The 19539-nt window shown below is 36.8% G+C and overlaps 1 protein-coding gene across 6 annotated transcripts in view; it reads left to right on the top strand.

Annotated features, from left to right (window-relative positions):
• Positions 1-19539, top strand: part of COBL (cordon-bleu WH2 repeat protein) — a 161474-nt gene that overhangs the window by 75062 nt on the left and 66873 nt on the right. For all 6 annotated transcript variants that reach the window (XM_086740424.1, XM_086740429.1, XM_086740426.1 and 3 more), the window contains one exon: positions 11311-11505. In XM_086740424.1, the coding sequence (XP_086596550.1) occupies positions 11311-11505 (195 nt within the window). The remainder of the gene's footprint in view (positions 1-11310; positions 11506-19539) is intronic.

The following is a 19539-nucleotide window of genomic DNA, read 5'->3' as shown; positions in this document are numbered from 1 at the left end:
AAGTACTTGTGTGGGAATTGGATTGTAGAGACTGGAGCTAGAAGTCAGTTCCCTGAGCTTGACTAAATCAGAGCTGCTCCTTTGACTTTAGAGAAGTTTGGCAGATCTTGGTGAAAATTTGCCTTTGAATTTCAGTACAGATTTTCACCATTCATCAACAGCTATAATAAGTAGAGATTTTCAGAGACCAAAAATTGTATGTGTCAGTATTTCAGCAGTGGAAGATAATGAGAATTGATCATTAATGTTTCTTGTCTTTGGAAAACTTGTGTAAGGACAACACTTTCATTAAAATGAAGGGAAACACTTTTTAATTTAACTGGAATAAAAATACTCCCAGTAAAAAAAAAAAAAATTATTTCTTCAAAACCAAGCAAATACACACCCAAAAAACTCATGCCAGGAACTGTTCCATTCATAATTCTAATCCCCATAAAAATTGGTTTTGTGGACATTAGAGCACACATTTTTAAAATCATATGTTTTATGTGAAGTTTCCATCTCCTGCTCTAGTATAAATTGGCATATCTACAATGAAAATATATTGAAGATGATTAACTCTAGTGGTTTGATAGTTCCTACACATTAAAAGAATTTATTGCAGCTGAAGTTCTCAGTAGTTTTTAAAAATATTTTTCATTTCAGAAGGACATATATCACAAATACAATAACTCTTGTCTTCCATGATTGATTTAAAAGAATTAGTCAGCCTAGAGAAAACAAACACTTATTGCAACAATGAATTCATTTAGCTCAAGACCTGTGATCCTTTTTGTGGTTATTTGTGGTTGATGAATGCTTTACACCAGTGGAAATTATGAAAATGTCTTTTTTGCTGTTGTTGGTCTTTGACCTCTTGAACTCCTTGTTTCCTGAAGCCTGTTGCTAGACTATTAATAAAGACAGATTTTGATTTTCGGCTCGGTTGTTCAACACTATTTGTTTGAGCTAATCTGTTTTCACGTAGTGCAAAAGTGTAAGTGAAAGGAGAAACGAGCCTTTTCAGACTTAGAAAAATTCTCGCTCTTCCAAGATTGCTCTCATTAGATCTACTAATGGCTTCGAAGGCCAAGTGTAAATGACCTTTGCTTGTTCTTTCCTCGTTTTCCTTCTGGCTTGATACTTTTCTGTCTTCTTTCTGTACTGGAATTGAATTGAATTTTGGAGTCCATGTGAATTTTCCCCTGTAATTCTTTCTTCTTCAGGTTTCTTTAAAATGCATTTATTTCCATTAGAGTCTGTCATTGGCTTTTAGATCTCTCTTAGTAGGTTTTAAGATATTTCTTTGATTATTTTATTCCATTCTGCCTCATTCCATGTCTTTCTTAAATCCCTACAACAGAAATATTCGTTACACATTCACAAATATATATATTCATCCCCTTTCCTTTCAGTATAGAATCTTTACCAGTTTGAGTTCTGTTCATGTGACTCTTCTCCCACTGTCTTCATGTCAACAAGTGAGCATCAACATCACCATCTTTCTGGGTTAACATGTGAGCAGTTGTTGAGCTTTCTTGCAGAATATGGTTTCTATTCTCCTTAGTTTATTGTTCCTTCCCCAGGATATAAGCCAGTACTCTAACATCATGTTTACTAAAGTCTTCTGCTTTTTGCTTTACTCCTCTCCTTTTCCAGATTTTTATCTTTGAATTTCTGCAAAGGACCTCCTCCCTGGTCAAAGCTTCATTTTTCACCATGACTGTGTTTTTGTTTCTCTCCTCACTTCTTCCTGTTTTCTTTTGTTCTTTTCTACTTCTTTCTCATCTACTTTTGTACACTTGGACAAATATCCAAAAGAGACTTGTAGTGTGTTCCACTTTTTTTTTTTTTCCCCATTTCCTTTTATAATTGACCAAACTCCCTGCATGTCTCTCCTTACAAGCCCATGTTCTGTCCCAGTTTGATAAGACATTTCATCTTGAATAGATAACCTTTTCCTTTTCTTTATAGATTAGCTCTTCTGGACTTTTTGGTTTGGCATACTATGTGATAAAAATTTTTCTTTGTAAGCTATGTATTGTTCTGTCAGGTAATGGTATGCTTATTTAGCATATATACACGTAGCTATCAAAAAAATTATAAGTAATGTGAGTAGCTGAATTTGCTGACTGCCTGGTTTTTGTTAGCCATTCCCTTTTGGGAATATTTTGAATTTAATCTTTCTCCCCATATTGCCTTTACATATTTGTACTTTTTGACAGTTATGAAAAATCTATTTTCAAAATACATTCTTTTTTTTGTAGGCTGACACATTTTGACAGTATGCTGTGACAAAAAGGAATTGGACTTGTGGAAGATAAGTCTAGCAGTCTAACCAAAAACATGTAAATCAGCCCTGAGAGGGTGCTTTTTATATATAGATTGATTCTGGTATTTTCCCAAAACAATATTAAAAAAAGAAGCAGGGGAGGGGAGGCAAGACAACATTCTAGCAAATGAGACACAAAGTTGTGCGCACACTGCTGAAAGTCAAGATAAATAATTTTACAGATGTATGAAATGCAAACAAACCTTATCCTAAGCATCTGCAAGTATCCCAGACTGTCACTTGCAGTTCAGCTTGATTTTGGAATTTGCTTCAGGTTGTGTCTGCAGCCCGCACTCATACATCCCACCTGAGTGACAGACAGTACAGTTCCCATTAAACTACCAAGTAGCATAGAAAATATCCGATGCAGAAATGCTTTCTGTGCTAGGTTAATGATGGTTTTGTCTCACTAGGGTTTACATATCCAAAACAAAAGGAAGAATATTTACTTTTTAGGGATATTCAAAATGCATCTGTTGTCCAGACACTGAAAAAAAAATAATAAAAATGCTTTGTGTGCTGTTATTAATATGCCTGATGGTATCAGGTATATACCATTTATATACCTGGTGATATCAGGTGCATAGCACAAAGAGTGTAAAGGAAGTTGACACGTTCTGGAAGCTTGTATACATACATGACTGTGATTTCTCTATGTTGTGCCTGTCACCATATGGGGTTTTAAGTGTTTGGACATGCATGTGTTTCTTAAAAAACATGGTGTTTTTGGTATATCCATTTACAAAGATACCTGTAATGCTCACATGCTAAAGCTTGTGGCTATTTCATGGAAGTGATTGGAATTATACCAATGTTGAAAAATCTTCTAATAATTTGATGCTTCATAGCTTTTTAGCTGTATTTTTGGAAATTGAGAATCTGGTGGAAAGCAGAATATTAAGTGGAAAATGTATCAGCTTGTGTGGTTATGAGATGAAGTTTGCTTTTTTTGAACATACACCTACTTGCTTTGCCGATCATGTTTCTTTAGAAAAGAATGTTTAGCAACCTAAATTTCTTTCATTTGTCGCTAAATAGCTTCAGATTTCACCAAAACAGTTTTTCATCCTTCATAGACACACAGTGACAGAAATTAGACAAATTATGCATGAGCAAGATGTGTAGCAAGTGTATTTTCACTGCATTGAGTTGAGGCTGATTTGTCAATGCGAAGAGCTCTGAATCAAAGAAGACATATTTCTCTTCCTTTTAACAAGTTCCTCAGCTCTGATGCATGAGGTCCACAGGATACATGCTTGTTGGTTACTGCAATGACTTCAGTGTCCAGATTGATAGGAGAGGACACAAATGATTTATGTGTGCCTTCCACACACTGATTTATACACGTCAGTCTTCTCATTAGCACCGGGCAGCATGCTGCCTGCTCCCATCTCAAGAGTTGTTCAGACATGACTCTGCTTTCTTTCCCTCTGTCCCACTCTTCAGAAAAGGTAGTGTCTTCTATGCTCTCCTGTTAAGAGAGGTTATTTTTGCTGCTTTTTAAAAAAAAATTATGAATTTGCTTGAAACACACTGTCACTTATCAAAAGAGATGATACAAGCACACAAATTTAAATCAAGTTAGCTTGTCTTCCCTTTTCAGTATGTATTGCTATGATGGAAAAAAAAATTACAGTATCCATTTCCCTTGTTGCTATGTTTTCATTCTACCAGGGAGACTTCCTCAGATGGACATGAGTGAGGTTGGGTAGCTGTAATAGACAAAGGTTTTGTTAAGCATAAGGAGTAGTGTGACTTGGGAAAATCTGAGTACTGAAACATGGAAACAGGAGGAATTATTTAGAGGAAATACATTGAATTTTAAATCACCAGAGGTGATTCAAAAGTTTCTATTCTCAAAGCATTGAGGAATCATATCCATCATAAAATCGTGAAAAACTATGAAAGTTTATTTTCCTAAACATCAAAGTAAAATATTTGACTGTTCATAAAAAAGTAATCAACCTATTTGTGATTTTTGCCATATTCATTCAATATTCATGTGATTTTCAAAGGGAAAAGGAGTTTTGAATATTGTTTCACACACAAGCGTTAGCAAAATTAACAGGGAATCTTGGAAGCTCTCTCAGGTTGGGCACCCTCTGTCCTTGATGTCATGCACAGGACTTGAGTTAATACCCACGCTTGTTTCCTACTTAGAAGTTCACAAACAGTGAATCTAAGCCCCTCAATCCGTTTCACAAAGTTTTCTTCCTGGAGGCTTCCACTTTGCTAGTTCCCTACTGCTGTGGTTTAGCCCTCGTCACCACACAGTTTCTCACTTACCCTCCCTCTCCCCGGCAGCATGAGGGGGAGAAATTGGGAAGAAAGGAAAACTCGTGGGTTGAGATGAAGACAGTTTGCTAGAATAGCAAAGGAAAACTGCCATAAGAGCAGAATATAAGGATACTAAAATATACAAAATGAACAATACATGCTTTCTCACCACCTGATGTCCCAATGACTGATACAGCCCGTCCTGAGCAGCAATCACAGAAATGAAACCAAGCACCATGCAAAGGAGTGAAAGCAAGCGAGAGAGAGAAGAGATGACTCCCCCTCTGCAAGCAACCCCCATTTATATACTGAGCATTACGTTTATGTTATGGAATACTCTCTTTGGCCAATTATTCTGTCTGTCTTTCTCCCAGCTTCCTGCATCTGCACGTTAGTGAGACTTGGAAAGCTGGACAGTGTTCTTGGTCTCATTAACAACAACTCATATCACCAGTGTGTTTATCAACATTCTTCGCATACAAAATCCAAAACACACCGGCTACTGAGAGGAAAATTAACTCCATCCCCGTTGAAACCAGGATACCTGCCTTGACTGGTTGTTCTTTCAGCTTTTCTACTGGGAAAGAGGTTGGACACCACAGGAGGTGCAAAGTATATATAAATCCGTTGGAGCTGGAAACCAAGGTTGCGCCCCTAGCTGTAGATACACAGAGATACTTTGCATCGCATGACCTTAGCTAAGCGAGGACAAGACGTAATCAGATAAACTTCTAGGGAAGGAAATTATAGTTAAGGTACAAGGAAAAAAAAACTAATGATAAGGATAGTTAAGCAATAAAAAAGCACAATTGCGGATGGTGTGGACCTGTGTCATGGGAAAGTTTTAGTAACCTCTACAGGGACAAATTGGCCATGGTACTTCGGTGCTGGGAGATGAAGTAGGTGCCTTTGTAAAGGAGGTGACCTTCTTGCACCTGGCACTGCTAGGATTTCTGATCAACAAACTTTGTACTGAAACAGTGAGGTAGAACTGGCAGGGGCGGAGGAGAGGGAATGTTCTCAGGTATTTGTAATTCTGACTGTATAAGTTCTGGTGTCCACGAAATGGGCCCTGACCACAAGATCTGGAATTGCTAGCTAGATACTAAAATAGACTTATACAAGCATAAGCAGCACTGTAGTTTTACAGACTTCAAAGTATAACTCAGAGCTTTTACAGTAAAACCTTGAAAGCCTACTTGCCAGACATATAAAATCAACATGGTGCTGCCTGTACGAGTTACTGATGTGGAAATGAAATAATTGCTTCTCTTTTAATATTGTGATGGGCAACCAGTTCATTTTCTGCCAATAGCAAAACACAGTGAGATAATAATCCAACATAAAGTAAATTGCATTAAAAATGCATTTTTTTTTTTAAGTTCAGAGCAGGAAAAGGTTAACATTTTTTTTTCCCTTTTTTACTGCAGACTGTATGCAAGTACCAGAATTACAATTTCTTCAGGGAGTACAAAAACCAAGCTGTATTCACTGTGGCTGGTTAGAAAGGAAAATCTGAGTAGTCACAATCTGTTTGTTTTTTTTTTTTTTTTAAATTATGTCTCCAAACAATCTCATTGCTGCAGTATTATGCTTTGGTTTTGAAACAGAAGCTTGGATTAATTCAGTTTTGGTGTTGTCAAATTTAGTGCTAGTATAAGGAATTTCAGTATCATATCAAGGAAGGCAGCCTCCGACTTTGATTTGTGCAGTAGGTCTGACATAACCTGTCTGGCATTTTGAGTGGCCAATTGTAATCAGCTGTGATGTCACTCAGCAAATCAATACAAGTTTGCGTTATTGGAATTTAAATGTCCAACAGGCATAAATATTCTTGCTGTCACTGAGTAGATGGATTTGTCTGCCTGCTCTAAATCTTTGCTTTCGTATTTACCGATGGTACACCTGTAAAAAAATGTCCTTCATGATACTTTTATTCTTATATTTGTCTCTGTTTTGGAAAAAAATAAAACCCCTTACTTTTTGCTGATACATCTGGTACTTTGAGTGCTTAAAAACAGCTCAATTGATTACCTTTGATTTAAAAACTATTCAGAAGGAAGTTGCATAACAAGGCTGGGAGCTCAAATATGTGAGTTTTGGCAAAGAGCTGCGGAAGAAAGGCCTGGCTGTAGCAACCTCACAAGAAAAGAACTTGACATTTTGAAAAATTTTTATTGACCGGTGTGGACAGGGAACAGGAAGTCAGATCACTCTCACAGGCAAGCTGCAGTCTCTTCCTTGCTGACCTTTAAATGCCACTTAGTGTCATCAGAAAGTCAAGGAAATGCTAATAACAGGACTTTGGGTAAGAGAGTTATGTATGAGGGATATCTTTTGAAAACAAACATAAGGTGACTTCCACATACACATGTATTTTTGTAAAATGCAAATCTTACAGCTGTAAAGTTATATTTTAATAGATTAATCTTACGTTATTAATATTATCATTAAAATTTTCAGAAGTATGCATAAGATACTGGAGCTTTTGTTCATCCTTGAAAAGGGAATAGTTTGCAAAAGACGTTTTGTAATTGCATTCTAGGTTGATGACTGTGGAACACAGTTTGGCCTCTTCTTTAGGCTCTTAATCTAGATTGTGCTGAGTTCAGCAGGCTGTGGGCTTTAGTAGTCTTGTAGAAAGTTGGCTTCTCAGTGTCTTTTGAAACACTGAGAACACTGGGACTGATATGGCTAAGTCACCAGGTTACCCTGAGCCTTCATACTTCTGTGTATTTAACAGCCCCTCTTTGCCCTTCCAGAAAGTGTTTGAAAGCTAAATTTCAACTAGAAGAAAAATCCTGAAATTAAACTGCTTATCCCCAAAGAAAGCATCTTGTACATTAGAAAAAAAAAAAGAAAGTTCCTTAGATTTCAGAAGTTTAATGAGAAGGAAAAACTAGCTGGCAAGTATAACATGAAACAATGGATCCATGAAACCTGATGGTATCATATGTAGGTGCTGCAGCTGTTTCTTGCCTCATTCCAACATCTGCTTCTTGGAATTTAAATGGTCTTTAGTCCATGGTTGTGGTTCAGTACATGCTGAAAACCCTTGCTCGACTAGAGTCTAACTTGACTACTGACCTACGCTGGTATGTATCTGTGTTCATGCTGGGTTTGCTTTCGCTTGATTCAGGGGGAAAAAAAAAAAAGGACACTATTTCTTTTTTCTTGCTACTTTAGTTGTTGTTTGAACTGCTAGCAAAGTGCTCTAACACTAGTGGTCTACTAAAGACTATGATTTTACAAGTTGGGAGACATGTTAAAAAGCTCTTTATGAAATTCATTGCCATAGATTTTCTTTTTCTGACATGATTTTTCTTTTTTCTTTTCCCCCTTTTTTTCTTCTTTCTTTTTTTTTTTTTTTTTTTTTGCAATACAGTTACAAAACACATGGATTGTAGGAACTGATTTTGGTTCTGAGCAGAACATTCATGCTAACCTCTTTGTCAAATGAAACAGAGGATAAGGATTGATTTTTAGACAACTACACACTGCTGTGATTTGAGTAATTCCACTGAAATCAATCCATTAATAACAAATTAAAACAACAAGATATAGGAGTTGGTTTGAGTAAATGACATGTACATATCAGGTCCCTGCAAGTTTGCTTAATTAATGTTGTATGCTCTTAATAGTTGCCTTGCTAACCTGCCTGAAAACCAAACCTCTGACATCCAGTGATTTGGAAAGAAGCTGCGCTGCTTCTAACACAACATAAAATATAAAAGCTGGATAAGGCATCTTTCTAGATTAGGTTTACAAAAAAAGATGACTCATGCCAAACACACTTGTGTCAGTTGTTTGTGTCCAACTTTTTTTTTTTCTCTTAAAGCTAATGAAAAGGACTGCACACATGGGAGAGCTTGAAGGTCTGCCTCCAGTTAGACAAGGCTCTCATTGCTGAATGATGAGGCATTCAAAACTACTTTGAAGTTGTCCTCATTCCATTCCCCTGGAAGCTGTAGTGAGTTTTTATTTTAGAGAAAGAGTCTTAACATGAGCATTCTTGAAATGCTTGCTCAGTAAATAATGGGCTTGATAAAAAGGTTGAATTTGGAAAAGAAAACATAGATGAATTTCCAAGGGTTTTTTTTTCTTTCATTAAAGTCTTTTTGTTACAAACTGTTTATAGTGTCATGTAAGTATTACATTTATTTCCTGTGTCTTCTGTTAGTAAATCCAAGTTTTCAAAAAACAAACCCCAACTTTCAGGTGTTTAGTTGTTCATCACTATATTCCTTCACAGTCATCTGTTGCCTGGAAAAGGATTCTGACTCTTCAGCCACAGGACCTTGAGACAGAAATGAATAGGATATTAATTTAAAACTGGATACATCTTATCTTCTTACCCGTACCCTGTATTTATAATGCTGGGAGGGAAGTCATAGGGATTTTTTATTATTTGTACTTTAAATCTCTTAACAAAATTTCTCCTCCTTTTTATCCAGCAAGGAAAATCAAAGAATTAAAACAGTCACAAAAGCATACCTGTAGAATACATTTTAAAATTATTTTGTTCAGTCATTTTATAAGTATGTAAAAAGAGACTATATTTCATCCTGTGAACCCTCTCATTTCTTTAGGCGTAAACAAACTTTATTTGATAGAACCAGGTACCATATGCACTGAGAATGACTTCAGACTTGTAGGTTACAGATTAGATCATTATTTTTTCCACTGCCCAAGATATAGTGGCAAGAAAAGAGTATATTTCTTTGTAAGATTGGACCTATTCTTGTTAAACTCCACCTTCCACTTTGAGCTTTTTTCTCCATTTACTAGAAGGCTGAAGAAGCTGTTGATGCTATTCGGTTCAGAGAAATTGGAGATGAAAAATTTAGCAAGTACTGCTTTAATCCTTCAGTAAAACTCTAATCAATCAAGAGAAGACCAGCAACATGCCCTGTTTGTGCTGAATATACTATTCCAAGATGAAGTCTACTGTGCAGTGTGCAATATAAAAGATAACAAAAGCATCCAGCTGATAGTTTTAAGTCAGTGATAGTTATCACGTGCATAGTAAATGCAGGACAAGACATAAATCAGTTTGCTATCTGCATTTAGCATTTTCAGTTGCTTTCACAGGAGTCTATAGAACATTGAACTTTACCAGGCAGTCAGGAACCTGTATTACATAGATCTTTTTGCATTGCTGTCTTTTTTAGCTCTTTATGCTTCATCAGTGCTTCCTCAACCGTCTTGAAATTAAATTAATTGCTTTTTTGAGCTTGTCCCATATTTTTACCTAAGATTGCTCTTGGCACTTGTGGAAAGGAATTATCATGCAATATCACAAGTCAAATTCACTGCAAGTTACGTTCCTATGGAAAACCAGATATCCACCACAGTGATGAGGTAGCTGTACAGTTGAGGAAAAGAATTTTCCAGCACTCTCCAGACTGGAGAACTTAGGTTCAAAGGACTACCTCTTTTATTTGGAAAGTGATGGGGTTTGTGGTGGTCAGTTTCCTGCCAGTGTGTATTCTGTGGTCTTGGAGAAAATTCCACCCGAGAGCTTTATGTCCTTGATGGGTGAGTTTTGCAAGTGTGGTAGCATGTTCTGTTGTGCTAAGAACGGCGTTATCAACTATGGTCATCAGCCTGTGCTTCCAGAACAGGTATGCTACTCCAGCTCACAGTGGATTGATATCAGTGGTGATTTCATAGAAGCCATTTCTAAGAAGTGACCATCTCATAACTTAATTAAAAAGTAAAATCTTCAGCTTAATGTAGAAGCTTCTTTTAATTAAAAATGGCAGAAGGTGCCTTAGAGGTTTTGAGAGAAAAGTTTTTGCAAGTTCTTTATTAGCAGATTCAAAAAATTAATTATGTTGAATTTAAGGGTCAAAACTAAATTAAAAATACACATTTTCAAGCAATCGTATTTCCCAGTCTTTCCTTTTTGTAGATTTACTGCTATATCACTGCATATATTTCTAATTGTGTATTAATATAAAAATATATTAAGGCCTTGATCTGAAGTCAGTGAAAATTTTTCCATTGATTTTATTAAGTTTTCAATGAGAACTAAAGTAATTTTTACCACTAGGGAATGATTGAAATGGTTTCTGCTTCTCCTTTCATCTGGGCCTGTTGAAATCCAGAGCAGTGCCTGTCAGTAGGACTTATTTGAACCAGGTTGAATGGTTGTTTTCAGTAGATTGCAAATGATCATACTTGATTGTGCACGTAAAAAGGAAATAGTTTGATGGTAGCAGATTTTCTGTTGCATGAATCTGCAGAGGAGACTCAGGTAAATCAGGCAGATTGTTTATAGAATAGACAAGCATGGGACTTAGACAGCACGTGTTTAATACAGTGTTCTTATTTAAGAGTAAAACTGGCTTTCAAAAATGTGTGTTACTTGTAATTTAAATACAACTGCAAATGCATTTGGATAACGGTAATTATGTGTCCTGCTGAAGCTTGTAGTTTAAATAGCAAGCAGCAGTAGTGTTCCCATCAATAGTACCATTAAACTGCAGTTGGTGCTTACTGTGCCTCCTGACTTACTAATATTGCCTGTAAGCTTTGTTCCAGTTGACTTTAGAAGTTTCCAAAAGTTGCAGTTTGCAATTCAGCAAGTTTGGCGGAGGAACTGAACATGATTATTTATATCATTGTTTAAACGGTAACCAGATGTGTCTTGTTTTTCTTCTTTTTTTCCTATTGTTTTTAAAAAGTTATGTTAATCCAAGATGTTCATCCATTTACAGGGTTTTTCCACAGCACCAAATTCCCCTTCGGCGAATTCTCGTTCCAATAGCCTGGGTCCATCCCTGTCCCTTGGTAACATCTCAGGAATGACAGCAAATCCAGAAGTGAAAAAGCGCAGAGCACCTCCTCCACCGGTTGTGACACCTGCATTGCAGAACATGGAGATGAGTGGACAAGAAAAGACAGCAGCACAGGTAACAGTGACACCATAGAATGGGCTTCTTTGCTTGACGTACTAACTACCATAAGTTTATTCATCATAGCTAAAGCCATTCACAGGTATTTTGCCTAGCCATTAACTACAGCTCACCGAAACTAAAAATAAAATTATCAAAAATCTTGGAGTTCTGTACATACTTACTGAGCTGTCCTGAGACTGCTCCAAGCTTTCTTTCATGTCAAGAATCTTTCTAAATCAGGGAATTTTTGTGAGGCATTATGCTAAAATAATGAGAATGAAGAAAAAGTAAGGCAGAAAGACTGTATATTCTGTAGGGTAACTTAGATACCCTTACTGGCCAGGGCACTCCTAGAAAGTGGGTGACAGTTGTAATGACTGACAAAAATTTTCAGTGTGCTGTTTTGCCCAGAAACTTGTGAGGCTGTCACCTCCATCACTATTTCCAGCGCTGCCGTGGGATACCAGAAGATCTGCTCTGCTTTCTGAGTTGTTCCATGTGACCTTTTAAAGCGGTGCTCTGGTTTTGCTTTTAAAAAAAGGTCACTGTTCCGCAATACAGTTATCGAGAATCAAACAGAAATGAGGGGAAACCTTTCTAAGGACCTAACCCTTTGAAAAGAATAGAGTTAAGGGAAAAGGAAATTGTTCATTTTTTTATAGGGACATTCAGGTATGTATGTTACTAAACATGTGCAGGGATATTAAGACTTCTGGTTCCACCATCAACAAAAAGTATTACACACTAAATGTAAATTGTAAAAGTCAGTGTGTAATGCTATATATGGATGCCAAATAAGAACACAAGGAACCAATACCTTTGAGTCTGTGTAATGTGGACTGACTATCTGCTTAGGGCTTGTCACCTCTACAGCAGACTGATCTTTGGAAAGTGAACTATATTAGTGCAAAGTGGAATCAGGAAGGAATCTTTGAGTCCAGTGTAGTGGAGGAGGAGGAGTCTAGTGCTCAGTCTCTCTCCCTATCACTCTTTTATTTAACTACGTTAAAACGTAAGTTAAGTGCCTTCTCCAGTGAAGCACTGTGTAAGCAAAGTTGATGCATGCTCTTGGAAAAGGATTGTGGAATCTTATTTTTCCATACTTAGAATGTCTGAAAGTATGATTGCTGGAACATAGCAGTGTTTCATCTTTCAGAATTGGAATAGGAGCCTTTGAAATAGCGCTCATTTATTGGCACAGCTGAAAAGAAACAACACTGTTTTCTTGCAATATTTGGTGCACTTTCTTTTTTAAGATTTCCTTTTGAAATTCCTGCAGTAAATATTTTTATGAGCTTTCTTGTGTCCTCTACAGTTAAACATTTAATAAGTTTAAGATAAATAGATCTTTTTAAACAAAAATACTATGGCTTTGTAACTCTTAAGTTTATACTGGTGTGGTAGTCACAGACTATATTATTCTGCCATTCTCTTAGGCTTATCTCCATGCAGTGTGGCATTGAGATTTTCAATTGCATTGCACAAAAACACTGAAAATCTAAACTCTCTTTAAGCTCGTTAGCATTTCTATTATCAGCATTGTTGCAAATAGATTAAAGTGCTGGCTTTGTGAAGCCATTAGGAGGAAAGTATTTATTCTATTTATTTATCACAAGTAGCATACAGTACAATGTCAACTTCAAATTCTCTTAGTCTGAAGGAAAAGCTGTTTTGAAGAAGGGAAACAGGTGAAGGTTACGTCAGATGATTTTCCATGATGGAGTTAATTTTGGCAATAGAAATGTCCTGTGTAGCTGACAAAGCCAATGAAGAGCACAGCAGATTACGAGCACAGTTGCTCAAGTCTGGCTGCATTTGTTGGGTAAGGGACATTTTTCTGAAAATGGTTGCATAGGTCAAAATATTAAATAGCTACAGTGTGCTTCTGAAGCTCCTAGGCTGGAAGTTGCTCACAGGCTGCCCTGTAGTTCAAAAAGGAATGTGTGGAGTACAGCTGAAATTAAGCACAGGCTCCATGAAGTGATCAAAAACCATGGGAAGGGATTAATTATTCAGTATTATGTGGCAAGGTAGCAACAGGGATATTGTTTATAGGAAAACCCAAGCAGCTCTATTTTATCTACATGCAGACTATCCAGTTTGCTGTGAAAATAGAGTAAAAAATCTCAGGGTGTAAGTTTATTCTTTAGTTTATGGGAAAGACTTAGCACTGATCTTTTTTTTTCAGGGAAGGACGTCAATTCCTTATTAATGGACTTCCTTCCATAAAAAGATAAGATGTTTGTTTAGAAAACTTTATTTATGTGCAACTGTTACTAACAGGAAGATCCTGCAAAAGGGGAACATGTTTCTTTCCAGTGAAGCTAGCACATTAATAGAAAATGAAAAAGGTGATATTCTGAATTTTCAGAAGATTTTTTCTTTTTTAACTATCTGGTTCCATACTGTTGTGTAGAAAAGAAAATACTGTAGCTGTTTTGAATACCTGTAGCTTGACTTTCCAACCCAATAAGCCTGTTATTTTTAACCCATTGTTAAGCTCCAGGACATTCAATTTTCTTTACACAGATGATTCTTTAGGAATATGTATTTCATCTCCCTGCCTGGTGATTGCAATCAGAAATTTCCATGTGTATGAAGACTGGAGTGTTTTAATTTATACTTTAGATTTAGATTTTCTCCACTCGCTTTTCTGGATAGGTGGATTACTGCAATACAGTTTTACCGTATTGCAGCTTTTGTTTCTGTGGGGCTTACAGTAATTTACCTCCTTGAGGGCAAGGCCCCTGCAGTAACTTTAATTACTTTTTAGTGCAGCATCATTAGTTTTTCATGTCTATTTAAAGGTAGTTTTCCCTCTGTAACTGTTTTAAATCTCCTCTAGAAAATTTTTATTTTTGTTCAGAGCACAATTAAGCAATGTTTCAGAGTGTTCTGAACACACACCAAATAGTTTGCAAAGGAATGCAGAGTCAAAGAAAGGAGTCTACAGATTTCTTCCCTGGAGACTTCCCCCCTCTTTTTTTAAACATCTCCCAAGTGATGCTACTTAGAATCATGAGAAGTCCCTTGCAAAAAATATTCTTCAAAAGACCAGGGTATGGTAACATTTCCAGTATGAAATCCAGAAGGTTGGATGCTTTAGAAACAAGGAGGTTGCCTCCTTTCTTAAGTTGCAACATGTAGCCCACACCATCCAGAGAGCAGAGCAGAACAGTGTAGACAGTGAGCAAAATGAACTCCCTTTGCAAACAATTTCTGTCCTCAGTCACAGCACTTTAGATGATGTGCTAGTAGAATTTGGGGCCACCTTACAGTAGGCATAGCGTAAACTGAGTCCCAACCCCAAAAATCACGCACCATGTAGACAAAATATGTAAGAGAAAACTTATATGAGTGTGCCATTGTAGATGGAGCACACAGAGAAAAGACACAGGTGAAGAATTAAACACGTCTGCTCAGAGGCTTATTCAGTGACCTCTCTTTAAAAGAAAAATAAGACTACTCGGGTCATTCCTTGGAAGAACTGTAGAACTTGAATTTGAGTCTTTTGGTGGTCAAGAGTATTGTGCACTGGCAAATCCCTTTGTGGGAATAATTACTTTTTTTTTTTTAGCATGTGTGGGGAAATACAGAAGGCCTCAGAGACTGTTTGTAAGAGCCTTTTCTATGAATGTTATGTGACATACCGTAGGTTTTCCCCTTCTTCTTATGTTTGTCTCCTCTCCATTTAGATCTGAAACTTGGGTTGCTGAGGACAATTGTTGACTCCTCGTTCTTGGTCAAGGGCATACCTTTAGAGCAGGCTACTGGCCCCCAGTATTTTATCAAGGCTGGTGTTTTCTGACCGAGAATTACTTACTCATTGAAGAGGCGTTCTCACAAGAATGAAAAGGAATATTGCACCGAAAGAGGGTCACAGGCTTACTCAGATCATTGCTGACTGGTTTCTTTCTCCCAACCTCTGTTGTTTTTTTTTTTTTTTTTTGACCGATTTTATGCTTATATGGGGAGTTTAACTTTAGGAGAATAATTTTAACATTAACAAATATAAATGAGACTTTTATATCTTTCCTGGATAAAATAAGATACACTAAACATTTTCCAAATTTGTTGTTTATATGGAGAATATGCTTTCAGTATTTGCTGTACATGTTATTAAATGAAAGGAAATTAAAAATGTGGAAATGCAGAGGAAATGTTATTGTTGCCATCTTAGTTGATTGTTTCTAATACTGACAATCCCATAGCATTCTTCTTCTTCTTTCTTTTTTTTTTTTCTTTCAAGTCTTTCTGTTCTGTTGGAGATAGCAGCCTCCTGCAATGTGTGTTCCCCTGTTCCAGTGCATGTTGCACTTGAAAGAGTAATGATTCTGCTAGCAATCATTGATAGGAGTGCCGCGGAGCTGGCAGGACACTGTGTTAGGCATCCTAGCCATTTAGTAGCGTTTTCATGCCTTTGGTAGGAATGCCTTTCTCACAGCAGAATTTGTGTTATGGTACTATTCACTGTCCTTTTATATATAAACTAATATAAATAGAATACACCAGTGACTGGAAGTTTAGATCCCCTCTGGTTAATTGAGCATATTAACAGTGTGTCAGAATGGAGGAAATATTCCAGTGAAATGTCCTGCTGAAAGCCATTCATTGAAGTTGTGCCCATCTGCAGGCAACCCTGAGATACTTTAAATGACATTGTAAATGAGCAGAGTGTATAGAAAAACCATAACTGGAATCATTCTGCCAGCAAGAACCACAGAATAATGTTCAAGTAGTAAAAATAAAGGACAGAGAGTGAAGGAAATGTATGAATAAAATTATATTGAAATCATAATTAACATATTAAATTTGTTCAAAGTGTTATTAAACTATATACTCAGCCAAATTTCCAGAACCAGTCCCTGAATTTGCAGTTCTCAAATTTCCCACATGTATGTGTGTATGCTACAGGCATGGACTTGGAAGCCACTTGGAAATGTGACTCATTATCTTGCTTAGAAGTGAAATGTATTTTAAAACGGTGGACAAGATTTTTAGAAATGGTTAGCTCAGCTGTCCATAATTAGGAAGCTGAGTTTGTAGCTTGACGTTTTCTGAACTTTTAAGATGTCAGGAGCTACGTCTGGTTGCTCAGCAACTCAGTATCTGGCCACTGTGATTTTAATATCATATTATTCTTCAGTGTGCCACCTTCTGTTGCAAAAGGAGTTTAAACTGAAATTGTTAATACAAAAATCTGAGCAAAGCAAGCATTTCTTCCACTGACGTTCCCCCAGCATAGCAGGGGTTTTTGCACAGATACCTTTCTTTCATGTTTCCATAAAGTGGATAGCACTCTTCCATCTTACGTGTTCGTAATCTAGTGCCACGGATTTGTGGTTAGCTGACTGCAAGGATAATTTGACGGGTATGAAATCATACTGTTACTGCTGTTCTCCTCAGGTTTTCAAAATGACATATTCCCCTGTGGCTGCACATTAAGCCCTAAAGCAATGGATACAGAATCTGCAGAACAATGTAGAGTAAGGTACGCTACTGGTATGCACAGCTGTGTCGGTAGAGATGCCATCAGAGGAGCTCTGTGTGCCCTGTGAGTTAAAGCTTCTTGAATCTATTTTGTCCCTGGGGTATTTCAGATAAATCTGATATTTCAAGTGATATATTCTTGCAGTTGACTTTCCTTCTGAGAAACAGCTGAGTGCTTAGAAAGAACCTGTATTTGTGTGGATGACTGCATTTTTCCACACAAATTTTCTTGGGCTATCAGAAGCATCATTTTATAGGACAGGCGGGCACTGCAGTTGTAGGGAAGCTGAGGGACAGAAGAATCACAAATAGATGAGAACATCTACCATGGTTACTTACATAACTGAGATTTATTGTAGGCAGGTGTCTAAAACCTGCTTTAATAACATCTGCTGTGAGCAGCTCTATAAGCACTGTACACCTGCCAGCTTACTGTCTTCTGCCTCTTTCTTTCTGCATCTGCTGTAATTCGTTATTGTAAAAACTCCACTCTGATCAGTCCTGTGTCCTGAGAGGAAGAGTTTCACGTTGCTTTAGATTTACCTGGTTGGTTGATCCTACTTTTGTACAAATTATTGTAGTCATACTTTGGGGAGGTATTGTTTGGGTTTTGTACTGCAGCAGAACAGCCTTGTGCTGTGGGTATTTTCTTCCTTTTTATCTTATTTTTTTTTCTGTGCTTCTGTGTAAGGTGAAAGGTAATGAGCAGTTCACGAGAGAGACCATCTGACAATTGTATTATGTTTTAATAAGGAGCACAAAATTCAGCAAAAGAGTGGATGGACTCAGATTGGTTATCTCCCTTTCATAGGTTACACCTAAGCCAGAAATGTCTACTAGAAGTCAACAAGATATGAGTGCATGGTTTTTTTATCATCTGTCAGAGAGGAAGGGAGGTTTCTTTTGACTCACAGGTCTTCTGGGTGAGGTCTTCTCAACCTTTTTCTTATGACACATTTCCTTTCTCCCTTAAGTGTTCTGTGAATGTATTTTTGTTTTGCTTTGTTTCTATTTTTTTTTTTTTTTTTGTGGAGCATCCAGAAGTCTCCTTTGAGAATAACAGATACTTTTTTTCATGTTTGAGGAAGGATGCAATGAATCAGTTTCTGCTGTAGGAAAAAGCTGTTTTTCAAAATGTGTCTTTTACTGCTACAAAATACTGCATGTTCTAGGTCATTTCTTCTATAAAAACTTCAACTTTTTTTAAGTTCCCTGAGGATATGAAAGGAAGATTTGTTCCAAAGGAGGAGGGAGAACACTTGACTGGCTTTTGAAGTTTTTAAAAATGTTGATTAAAAGGAATTTAATTACGGAGTTTGTACATTTTTTTAGTTTGTTCTGATTTGGTTTTCTTTTTGTGTAAGAAGGTGGCCTGAAATATGAATGGTGCATGCCATTTTCCCTTGTCTTTGTTTGTTAACTGAGGATATGATGAGTGTTAGCTATGACCGTTGCCAGTTTGGGTGGTAGACTTGTTAGAACTGTCCGGCAATATGTGATATCTCTCAGCAGCACTTTTGTGATGAGACAGGGGTATGGAATCTTTATTAAAGATGCTCTTTCTCCAGAAAGTTGTGGAGCATAGCAGTTGTGGTGCCCAAGTTGTGTAAGCATAAAACAGGAATGTTATGCCTACATAAAATAAGCATAAAATTATACTTATTTTATAAACCTTTTTTTTAAGAAGTCAGCAGGTAGTCAAGAATGTGTGAGATGTCCTTACATGGTTTAAGAATAAAGTTAATCCTAATTTCCAGAGTTCTTGAGATGACAGAGGAGTAGTAGAGCTGCTCAGAAAGCCTGTTAAGTCATACTCCTTTCCTAGGTTTTGTATTAGAGTTTGGATATTAGGTGCTGGAGTGCACACTGTACTGTTGGATGATGCCACATCAAGAGGCTAGGGACTTCTTGCACAATTGGCATGAGGCTGTATTTTGGTAAGGTCAAAGAGTAGCTGAGTCTGTCTCTGTGTGTTAATACAAATAGATAAGATTATTAATAGATAAACCCATTAAAATTGAGATTGTATCTATTTCTCTGTATTTAACTCTAAATTCATGTAGCAATCCCTTCTTTTGGATGTACTGGTCTGTAAATGCATGTAAATGCTGCATGATAATTATGAAACTTTCCAGTAGACTTTTAGTATCTGTCTCTCTTTGGGGCTTTATTCCAGTAAGTCTATCTGATGTTTTAATTTAGAAGCTCATTTACTTCATTTATGCATTTCTGTAGATGTTGAGAGTTTATGGATAAGATGACATCTTTTTCCTTTGCTTATATAGACATAAAATTAAATTATTTTACCACACTGACATAAGCACTGCCTTACTCTTTAGCCAGAGAATTGCCTACTATTCTCCTAGCATGGTAAAATAGTTCAACTTTGCTTTACATTTTTCATAGGTCAAGATTGCCCACATAAGCAGATAATGAACGGCAAGCTTGTCCGATAACATAGTGCTCTGAAATGGAGAATATTGTATAAAATAGCTATATCTGTATTAAGTCTTTTTCTACTATCTGGAGCAAAGAAATAGAGCAAATGTTACTGAATAC

The sequence above is a fragment of the Chlamydotis macqueenii genome, chromosome 2 (genome assembly GCF_036417535.1).
Source record: "Chlamydotis macqueenii isolate bChlMac1 chromosome 2, bChlMac1.mat, whole genome shotgun sequence".
Taxonomy (NCBI): Eukaryota; Metazoa; Chordata; class Aves; order Otidiformes; family Otididae; genus Chlamydotis; species Chlamydotis macqueenii.
The sequence above is the reverse complement of the archived record's forward strand: the minus strand, read 5'-3'. Positions and strand labels throughout refer to the sequence as shown.